General features: G+C 40.3%; 1 protein-coding gene across 1 annotated transcript; it reads left to right on the forward strand.

Annotated features, from left to right (window-relative positions):
• Nucleotides 1–5,391: 5,391 nt before the first annotated feature.
• Nucleotides 5,392–10,558, forward strand: LOC141787925 (cell surface A33 antigen-like). The gene is made up of 7 exons (XM_074666669.1): nt 5,392–5,657; nt 6,381–6,544; nt 6,664–6,880; nt 7,315–7,479; nt 8,236–8,352; nt 8,452–8,578; nt 9,219–10,558. The coding sequence occupies exons 1-7, from the start codon at nt 5,618–5,620 to the stop codon at nt 9,724–9,726; spliced, it is 1,338 nt and encodes a 445-aa protein (XP_074522770.1). The 5' UTR covers nt 5,392–5,617; the 3' UTR covers nt 9,727–10,558.
• Nucleotides 10,559–11,444: the final 886 nt, after the last annotated feature.

An 11,444-nucleotide genomic window follows, 5' to 3' on the forward strand; every position in this document is an offset into this window, starting at 1 on the left:
AGGGTTACAGAAAACAGTGGAACCAGAGTGTCTGTCCTGTACACCCACAGGAATTGAAACTGGAGCGGAGGCCTGTAAGGCCCACGAGGTGTGTAGGCCACTTGTCACAGGGCTGTATGGCCACGTGTCACAAACCTGCAAGGCTGTGTGAGACCTGTGTGAGATAATTTGTGTAATTCTGCTCATACAAGAATGTCCTAACAAGTAAGAGGTAAATTTAAAGAGACTGGGATGCTGAAATTTTCATTTATGAATGAACAAGATCTCAAACTTCACATTGCTCTCTCAGTTTTTCACATTTTTCACTGTTGTAAAGAGTGTCTTGAGCTGACTGTGTCCTGAGTTGAGTATTTGAGCCGACTGCTGGAGCTGAATGTGTCTCTAGTTGAGTCACAGTGGCCTGACACTGGCTCAAGGAGAAAAAAGTGGTGGGTGAAAGAGGTCTTTTGTCATGTGTGAAAAAGTTGTTTGATATATTTTGCTCATAAAAGAATATTATACCATGATAGAGGACACAAATGCTTTTCCTTCTGCTCTGTTCAGGCAGTAGGCCGACAGTAGGCTGAGAGCGGGTAAGTTACAGCTCTAATAGCCTGCGTGAAGACAAGTTAGCTTTCTATTATCATGTTTGCAGGCAAGTTAGCTTTCTATTAGCCTGTTTGCAGGAAAATTTGCCATCTACTAGGCTAGCTGCAGGCAAGCTAGCTATCTATTGAGCTAGCTGCAGGTGAGCTAGCTTTCTATTAGCATGTTTGCAGACATTTTAAAGTATTCAGCCACAAGTATTCTCCTCAAGTATTCAAGTAATCATAGTTTTATATCGAAAGAATATCAAATATATAATAGCGATGTATCTGGAGCCTGAAGTTCCCACGAGTGGGGGTAATGTTTGTCCAGTATCCATTTGAAGCTAGCTGCAGAAGTACCGGATACCACACATACACACCAAGCAAAAGGAAGATATTTTCACAGCAGAACTAAATAACTTTTCAGCCTAGTACAAAAACAAGGTTGAATTATTTTCAGAGTGGGTAGGTTAGAAGATATAAAGAATGTATGTTCACTCATTTAGTGTAACAGCTCAGCTGATTGACTGGCAGGCGCTGTACAGTTGTTAGTGTGGAGGCTTAAAGCCTGTCTCATTTCCAATTTGGCCTCAGTTTCAGAAACAGGTGGTTGACACCACAGAGACTACGTCCATTTGTTATTTCAGTCCAAGGCTCATCTTCTTCTTCAGTCTGGTTGCAGGGAAAATTATTATCATTATTGTTGTATCTTCAAAGATAAACCCTAAACAAAGGGTACAACCCCAAAATCTACAGCATGGTACATAAAAACCTAATGACAAGAACCCATCAACGTGAGACCGGGAGGATCAAAGATAGGAGGAAGTAAGCATTAAAAAAAAAGGTAAAGGTAAAGACTCCGTAAGAAAGATAAAGACAATACTGACAGCCTGCAACCTGGAATAAGAATAATATCATAAGAGCAATTAAGCTTCCCACCCTGAGCATGACATCAAGGAAAAAACAGCCTCTGTCTGATTATTGTGGGATGCCAATTACACAGTCTGACAGCTAGCAGTGCAGCAAATTGAATAAAATAGATAGAATACCATGAGCATGCATATCTGAAAACTACATAATGAGAAGTGTTGTTTTGTTGCAAGTAACTGACATATTTTTATTTCAATATTCTAAAAGTAAGACATTTACACAATTCAGTTATCCACATACAAATATGTGTCTGTTATTCTTATCTGTTTCTATCTCTTTATTTTATCTACTTGCACAGCACTTTGTTTACAGCTGTATTTCTCTACTTAACACATTGAACAACATCAATCAACCCCCTGAACCCCCCTGATCTATGCTGCTCAGATACATGCAACTCTCCCCTCCTGTTCTTCAATAAAAAGTTAATAAAATCCATCAGCACCTGGGCTCACCCCCTCTGATTTTCTCCCACCTTGTCAATCATTCTCCACCTTTGAACTCCCTTATCCCTCAGTGATCTCTGGCCTTATTACCAAGTCCAGGCCTTCTTCATGCCAGCTGGATCCCCTCAGTTTTGGTCGAACCCCAACTCCCCTCTCTGCTCCACACCATTTCAGCCAATATACACTCCTCAATGTCCACTGGAATTGTTCCCACTCTCACCCTCTTTTCATTTCCAAAATTTTGGGAAAAAAAACCTCTGTTTCTCAACTCCAGTCCCATCTCGCAGCAACAGCCTTTATGAACATTTCTAGTCCTGTTTCCGTTCCCGCCACAGCAGAGAGACAGCCCTCATAAAGATCGCCAATGACCTCTTCATGGCAGCTGATTTCGGTCTCATCTCTATCCTCATCCTCCTTGATCTGAGTGCTGCCTTTGACACTATTTCTCACCCTATCCTCCACAATAGACTCTCCTCCATGGGTATCACTAACACCCCCCTGCATTGGTTTCATTCACCTACCTCACAGGCCACACTCAATTCATCCAACTTCAATCCTTCACTTCTCCTGTTACTTCAATTGTGCCCCAGGGCTCTGTCCTGGGGCCTCCACTCTTCATCATGTACCTCCCCGCACGTGGCAGTATATTCCGTAAATTTGGCATCCTCTTTCATTGCTTCACAGATGACACCCAGCTTTATCCGTCCAGTAGATCTGACTCAACTCTCCCCCTTCCTTGCATAACCCTCTGCTCCTCTCAGATTAAAGCCTGGTTCACCTTAAACTTCCTGAAACTTAATAATGAAAAAAAAAAACAGAACTCCTTCTGGTCAGCTCCAAATCCACCTCTCATTATAGACAGCTGCAAAGTGTCCCCCTTCCCTAAGGTAAAGAGTCTTGGTGTCATCCTATTATTATTATTATTATTATTATTAAAGTTGTTGCTACAGACTCCTTAAAGAGTCAAGCTATGAGATGTGTACTTTCACAGGCTGATTTAATAGTTCTTGTTTCCTTGTGGCTCCACATCCTGCATTATCCCCTGGGGCTTCTGCAGAAAACAGTGTCTCTGTAGATCCCTGTGCCAGCTTCAAGATAATACAGCTTCACAGGTGGCAGAGATGAAAAATGAAAAGAAGGCTTTTGGATGACTCTCAAGAAGCAAATTGGTCCATGAAAGACCTCTTACAGGTGATGCAATGAAATGCTTCCTCACAGACATCACAATTACAAACACTGAGGTGGCAATGCCTGGTAATTCAGGGGCTGTAAGAACACCGCTGGTTTCTGTTGATTTCTGTTTTGTGAGCTACAATGCAGTTTATGTGCAGTAATTAAACCGGGTATCAAATAAAAAATGTCCTGTGGTCCAGATCTTAAGTGTGGAGGACTGCAGTGAGAGCAGAAGTTGGCAAAAGCAGGAAGAGGAAAGAAAGAAACAGCTTCACATAAGTCCAAATATTTTTAAATAAATGTATGGCTGGGTAAGCAAGCAGGTGGGAGACCTTTTTTCTTTTTCAGCAAAAAGGCTTCTGACTTAGTGAAGGGAAAAAAAGCACAAACCATTATCGAAAGGAAAAGGTCACAAAATGTTACCTAAATGTCAAAGAAAGGGTGTGAGGCGCTTGCTGTGATTAGAATCTGGTTTCTTCACCTCACACAATGGAAATAAAGTCATCACAATTATCTTCTGTTACTCTTGCCTGTCTGTGACCTGGTACAGTATATGCCACAGCAGAGCTCTGTGAACTAGTACAGGACACAAAAGCAAATACAAGAATTCCCAGGACAATTAAGAGGCCGGTTTTGAAATTAACCTTTCTCATTGTACGATAAATGATGAGTAATGAGAGGAATCCTTCACAGCTTCCTACCATGACTTCACCTTTCAAGCTCCTGGAGGTGAGTTTGACTGTGATAAAACAGACTGAAATAAACAATAATGACTTCTTATACAAAGGGACATGTCAAAAAAGAAAAGAGGTTATGCAAAAAGTTAACTCAGAAGAGCTGGGGGTGAATAATAACTGTGATGATTCACCTCTGCAAGCTGCACAAAAAAGCATCAATTTTGTTTCTCATTCCTAATTGTCGGAGGGGAAGTCTCACAGTGGGCGATTATCTTCTAGTATCTTCTTTAGGGCTTCCCCACAGGCAGTTAGAGGTGCTCACCACCAACAGCAACTCACTCTATCTGCTTTTATATTACTGTGCTAATTTGTTTGATTATATCAGTGTAGACTATTTGACTGTTTTTAATCAGAAATTTTTATTGTCCTGTGCTCACCAGCCTTCCATCACCGTCACTCATTTTGCTAAAAAATAATTAACAATGACCTTTAAGCTCTGATTAATTAGATTCACAGTAATGCTTGTTATAGCACATCATTTGGCGTTGTTAAAGGATCTTTATAGTGAAATGGGTCTCAGGACAAAGCCGAATAACTTAGATTGTTTGTTTGTTTGTTTGTTTTTTTGCTACTTGCTGTTTAAACTTTTTTGCCCGACACCATGTTTTGAAATGTAAGGAAGCCCATTTCTGCCAGTTAAAAATAATAAGGAGAAGTTAAAAATGATTAGAAGTTTAAAAAATGAATAATAATGACCTACTTTCTCACAATATTGAGATATAAAGTCATAATTATGAGATGCTAAGTCATGTCTTATTAATGACATACTGCTGAGAGAAAGTTTCATAATTATGACTAAGCATTTTTTAAACTGGCATTAATCGGCTTCCATAAAATCAAACACGTTTGATTTGGTTTGATAACTAATTTCCCAACACATCCACTAAGGGGTGCTATGATACCACATACTGTAGTGAACTTATCTAAACCAAATGCAGCCAGTATAAAGCTCACCACTTTAAGTCTGTTATGCGGACTAACCTAACTATACAACTACTATCAATCATTTAAGGGACGATATTGATCAAATTGGTTCCTGATATCTCTTGTATTGTGTCTCTTTCAATTTGTGTGTGTGTGTGTGTGTGTGTGTGTGTGTGTGTGTGTGTGTGTGTGTGTGTGTGTGTGTGTGTGTGTGTGTGTGTGTGTGTGTGTGTGTGTGTGTGTGTGTGTGTGTGCACCCTGAAGCAATAGCTTACCTTCTCGTCAAACCTGTCTGACAGAACAGGACGCTTCTCTTGTTCCAACAGCACACATCAGTTTTTAGCTGCACCACCCACACTCTGAGACTCTTTGTTTTTTCCAAATCCTGAAACTCCCCTCATCTCTTGAGCCTACTTTTTTTTAACTAAAATAAAAGCATTGAGATAATTTGTAAAGTAAGAACTTACGCTTGAAAAGTTGACTGAGGTAAAGATGGAAATAAACAAAGTAAATACGTCCTTGTTTTTTCTGGTTTCATAGCAGCCCTGACTTATGTGGGAATGTTTCCCAATTCCCTGAAATGTCAGGTAAACGAGATCAAACATGCCGCGACACGTCGAACGGAAGAATGCTACCTGGACGACAGGAGCTGCAGTGATTGGCTGAGAGCCTTGTCAGTCTGAAAGTGGCGGCGGACCCACCCATCAGGTGCATCACTCCCACGACGCTGACAGGTTTCGATGCAAATGGGCGCCGGGCGTCTCCGGATCTTTGTTTAATTTTAGACAAAACCGCCATACCGACAAATCAGGGGTGGATAGTTTGTGAGAGGAAAGTCTGTGCAATGGAGAGGAGGATTTCCAGTTTGATTCTGCTGTTCCTGGGTGAGTTTTTCTGTGAGAAATAATGCGTCTTTACCTTGCACCTTATCCAGCTGCCACACCTGTTTGTGCACCTTTAGGTATTTTAAGACTGAGCAGGCCTCAAACCAGAGTATGCTGGTGGCTTTTCTGTATTTCAGCTCCTCTTTACCCTTCGAAAAAAAATATGCAACACAAAAATGTTTAGAGTAGATGCCATTTCATTTCAATTAACATTATCAAATTGAAAAGCACTTTTAATGCCCTTGTACTTTCACATGGTCGCAAACAGAACGGTTTGGTGAGCAAAAATGGGCTACTTGTTCCAAATTAAAGGAGCTTATCAGTTTAAACAATCCAGCATAATTACCCTGAATTATTTTCTAAATGGATGATGTTATTTTGTGGATTATTGAGAAACAAAGGATCTATAAAACGCCCTTCACTAAAGCTGATGGTGTCATCCAAACTTTGATGCTTTGTTTTTAAAAGACACCATGAAACATTTAGTTATCTCTCTTAAACATATGATATCATAACTGTTGCAGAACTGTCTTAATATGAATTATTTTTAACCTATGTATTGAGATTAAGTTGTTTTTAAACAAATCTTACCCATCAGCTGTAGTCAGATCATGATAACTTCATCGGCCTGATTGTAAGCCCCTGTCCTTTTTTTTTCTGTGAATGACTGGACATGGCAACCAAATGCTGACTATAAATACTGTTGGTTCTAAAATCTTTTAGTGCTGTCGAGTGTTGGTGCCATTCAGGTGAACATCCCAGAGGAGGTCTATGAGCATGCTAGGGGTGACAACATCACACTGCCCTGCACCTTCACCACTGACAAACCCAGAAATAAGGCCATCATCTCATGGTCGTTAGAAGGAACACAGGCTAATGCCAAAGAGGTAAGCATGCTAAGTCCTACTTCTTCAGTGTTGTGATATGAATCAGATCAATATGAAGACAAAAGACCTCTGATTTCCTCTTCATGCAATGTTCCTCTGTTGCTGTCATTGACTCACAGATGCTGATTCTCACATACTACGCTGACGATGGCCTGACTGACATCAAACAGATGTATGAAGGGCGAGTTTCTATAGATGTGGATATTCCAAAAGGAAAGGCTAACCTGAAACTGAACAGCATCACTCTAGCTGACAACAAGGTGTTTGAGTGTCGAATCCTGAACCGAGGAGACGATGAGGGCAAGCCAGCTGACACGGCACGTTTAGTGGTTCTGGGTAAGAAAGAGTTTTCCTTCATTTCATAGAAGTATTCATGCTTTAATATATATAAAGGGTTACAAATCTGCATAGTTCTTCTAGTTAAGTCCTCTTAGGTACTAAAAATAATCATGCTCAGCATCTTGAAGTTCTTTCAAAAGGAAGTAATATGAACCATAGTGCACTCAAAGTGAAAAGAGGAAGTCGATCATCAGAAGAATACTTTTTGTTAGAGAGTTAGCTGGCATTTTCCTGTGATATGAAACACAATTCAAATCACTTGTCATTACTTTGTTTTCTGCAGATTATTTGTTTTCAGTTGATTCTCTACTCACATAATATCTTTTTTCACTATTTGGATTTACTGTATAGACTGACCCCTCGACAGTAAATGAGTATATTTCTATTTGAAAGAAAAATTACACTTTTGTTTAACATACTTTTTTTTCCAGTGGCTCCCTCTAAACCTATCTGTAAGATTGAGGGTAAAGCAGAGTACGGCCAGAACATCAACTTGACCTGCAGGTCTGAGGAAGGCTCCCCACCACCCACCTACAAGTGGCAGAACCAAGATGTCAGGAGCACGCCTCGTCCGTTTGCTCCTAGAACTACTGACAGTAAGTGCCTGTTTTGCAGTTTCTCTTACCTGAAAAGATGTAAACCACCAGTGTAAAAAGGTTTCCTAACCTCTGTAAAAGCAGCTAGAGGTGGGATTGCAGCCACATTTCACACATTTGTTAGCAAACTGAGAGTTGGTGTAACACTCAGTAATCCCACCCCTTACTTCACTTTACTTCAAACAACCATGGTGTTTTAGGCTCAACACAGTTCACTGTTGAGTTTTAAAACAACAACAAACAGCTGAGGGTATATTTGGGATTTAACTACACTTATTGGCACTCCTAAGAGAAGACTTGCAGACCTTGTTGGTATTTGACAGTCTTAAAAAGACTCCTTTTACAGAAATGTGAGAAGAATTAAGTAAACACACTGAGCAGGACATTTTACCCCTCTCCTTAGTGCTCCCTTGCGGACAAAACCTGTAATTGCAGCTTTCACAGCAGGTACAAGAGGTTCTGTTGCAGCCTGATGTTGGCTCCAGTTTAACCTTCACAGATCAACAAACACCATGAAGACTAAAAATGTTGAACAAGGAAGTTTCTCACTTGGCTCAACAATAAAAATAACCAGTTTTCGAGCCTTTCTGCCTTTCAAAATAAAGACAATGAGTCTTTGATCAGTTTGAGGAAGTAAGTGCAGTGTTTCCCTGAAAATAAAAACAAGAAACAAATGATTATAAAGTTTCCCTCTTCTAGAAGAAAACAGTAAAACCATGACAGAAACCAGAATGCAATTGCCTCTTTGTCTTGCAGAGGGAGGTGTCCTGTCTCTGTACAATATTACCAAAGAAACATCTGGATACTACATCTGCACCTCCAGTAACAAGATCCGTTCTGCTACCTGCAACATCACCCTTGCAGTCATGCCACGTGAGACCTTTCATGCTAATTTTCCTGAGCAAACTCCATTCATGATAAATACATCTTCTCAGTGAAAAAAAAAGCTGATGTGTATCCTCCCACCTGCAGCTTCCATGAACATCGGCTCCACTGCAGGAATCATCGGTGGAGTTGTCGCTGGGTTGATCGCGCTCATCGTCATCATCTACTGCTGCTGCTGCCGCAAGAAGAACAAGGAGGAGGAATACGCCATGGGGTAAATATGTGTCACTTTTACACACATGCAAGAACATTTACACTCTTTTTGTCTTATCTGTTTCTGACAGTTTGATACAGCCTGATGGGTATGTGTTTTCACCAAACCAATAATGTGCAGTTTAAATCTTTTACTGTGCTAAAGATAAATGGTGAATATCCTCCTCTTAATGAACAAATATGCCAAAGCAGTAATTCTGTTATGGGCAGTTTAATAACTATGATGTTTGTATATTAACTTTGCCATACCTCCTCTACTCTTAGTCATCCTCAATTACTAAAGGCAGAAAAATTTGACTTTTATTTTGGTCTTCAAGTATGGGGAGTGGTCACATGGTCCATTTTTATACAGTTGATGGCTTAAGTCAAATTTTGAAGACGAGTCTACATGTATGCAAGGAAATAATGATACAACAACAGCACAGCTCTCTCTGTCAGGTTGTAAAAACTTCTTGACTAGCCTCACCTGCCATCAGCTTTATAAACTCATTCCTCAAAAGTGTTTAAAGAGTTAACCACAAACACATCTGAAGCAGTTTTCGGGTCAAATGGTGGAAACTGTTCCATGTGGGCTCCGCTAAAAAAAACTTTGAAGTTTTAGACCTTTGTGCTCCAAAATCTTGTGTCCATTCTCTTCCCAGCGTTCGTGAGGATGGGTACACGGACAAGGAGCCGGCTGAAAATGGTCGCCGTGCTGATGGCCAAGAGGATTCCAGTGTAAGGAACCCTGACCGCTATGAGGACCGGAGCGAGGTTAACTATGATAGCCGCAGGGATTATGATGACCGCCGCAGTGACTATGATGACCGCCGAAGTGACTACGATGACCGCCGCAGTGACTACAATGACCCCCGCAGCGACTACAGTGACCGCCGCAGGGATTACGATGATGATCGCAGGGATTACTCAGACCGCCGTGACAAGTACAGTGATCGCCAAGAGCGGTATGATGATGACCGCCGTTACGATGATGACCGCCGCTATGATGATGACCGCCGTTATGATGATGACCGTCGTTACGATGATGACCGCCGCTACGATGATGATCGCCGGGCAGATGACCGCTATGATGAGCCCTACGATGATCGGAATCGTGACAGACCACCTGTGCCACCTAATAACAAACCAAGGAAGGACTACGAAGACTAAAGTCAACGACCTGTACTGCCACTATCCTCCTTACTAACTTTGTTGACCATGTTCACATAGCAGCCTTCTCCTTGGACACGCTGTATTATATTATATGTTGCAAATTTTAACAATGGAGGGACATATACTCATAAATAAAATTTTAACACTTGCAGACTGTTACAGTTTACTGAAACAACAACAAACCATTGAAATTCAGGTGGATGTGTTCAACTTGGGCCAGGGCCATGTTAAACTTGCAATCAGCTACCCCTGGCTAGAATTACTGTGAGCTCATTTTTTTCTGCCTTTCCTGTCACATTATGGCATTTTATAGTTTTTGCATCTAGTATTTAGCCTCTTACTGGTCAAAGGTAATGGTAGCTCTAAGGTGGCTGAGAATGGCAAAAGAGAAATATGGCTGCTGTGTGAACATGGTCGACTGACCTCTGTCCAAAGACAGCCTTTACCTTGAACAAAAGTGAGACCTCACTGGCTCAAATGTTTTTGCCTTCATGCAAATTGTTGTGATTCAACTAGCTTAACACCATTATTACATACCAGACAGGTCAAATAGAGAGAAGTGATTTGCCAGGGGATTGACCAATGAAGGGTAGGTATCTTGAAATGTCAATCTGATCCTTTTTAAACAGAGAAAGTGCAGGGATAAACACTGCTTCTGGCACAGTTGTTTCAAGATAAGGTAGCAGATAGACATTTCAACCCCTCCTTTATCCTGAGAGATGCTGTAGGAGAACTGTTATCCCAAACTGAAATGTTTTTTGTTTTTTTTTAAATATGAAAAATGTGGTTTTGTGTGAGTGTGTGTGTGTGTGTGTGTGAGTGTGTGTGTGTGTGTGTGTGTGTGTGTGTGTGTGTGTGTGTGTGTGTGTGTGTGTGTGTGTGTGTGTGTGTGTACATGTACGCGTGTGTTTGTTTGATATTTACTTTCTCTGTTGGGTTTGAATGGTGGTAGTTTGTTTCTTGTTTAAAAAGGGAGCCTCAGATCTTTGTCATCTTTACATTATAGTGATTTATTTTCAACTGTCCATGCCTGCTTCTGCTACTGTATATGTTTGTATAGAGACAAAAAAAAAACTCTGACAAAACCACCATATATTTCTCAGGGTTTGTTTTTTTAACAAAAATACATGATTTTATTGTCTTAATTTTCAGCATTTACAATTCACAATTGCCACAATCATATGTTTTATGAAATGTATTTGTTTTATACAGAAAAGTCTTTTAAAATGCGGATAAGTGATGCACATATGCCTCTGTTTTTTTTTCACAGCAAATGTAATTTTAGACATTTTTCATTGAGGTTTGTAAAAAATTACTTGTTCTTTGCATGAAATTTGCTTGTAAAAATAAAGATGATTTAATCCACCATTGAGCACCTTTGACTTTTAAATCACATGCAATATAGTTTAAAAGGGGAAATACAAAGATAAAAAAAATAATGTCATAAATGGGTTTATGGGCCACCTGTTTGTATCAGTAGTGTAAGTACAAACAATTATTGTGGTATCAGTCCTAATTGATTTTTTTTCTAATTGGTCAGCACATTCATTGATCTCAAATCTTTGAAAATGTCCGTTGCCTCTTTACGTCCAAGACTTCACCCTCCCTTTCCCTCCATCACTGCCACCATCCATTGTTTCTGGAATGACCGTTACACAACAGGAGACAAATACCGGATATGGGGCAAACTGCACTTCAAAATAAAAAGATATGTC

Source organism: Halichoeres trimaculatus, unplaced genomic scaffold, assembly GCF_033239565.1.
Source record: "Halichoeres trimaculatus isolate MK-OKI-2021-1 unplaced genomic scaffold, fHalTri1.1 fHalTri1_scaffold_3, whole genome shotgun sequence".
In the NCBI taxonomy this organism is placed as follows: domain Eukaryota; kingdom Metazoa; phylum Chordata; class Actinopteri; order Labriformes; family Labridae; genus Halichoeres; species Halichoeres trimaculatus.

Excerpts from the sequence above, each read along its gene's own strand:
- LOC141787925 (XM_074666669.1), top strand. The coding sequence starts at position 5,618 with ATGGAGAGGAGGATTTCCAGTTTGATTCTGCTGTTCCTGG. Across the intron at positions 7,480-8,235 it reads TGCTCCTAGAACTACTGACA|AGGGAGGTGTCCTGTCTCTG; the intron begins GTAAGTGCCTGT and ends TTTGTCTTGCAG. Across the intron at positions 8,579-9,218 it reads GAGGAGGAATACGCCATGGG|CGTTCGTGAGGATGGGTACA; the intron begins GTAAATATGTGT and ends TTCTCTTCCCAG.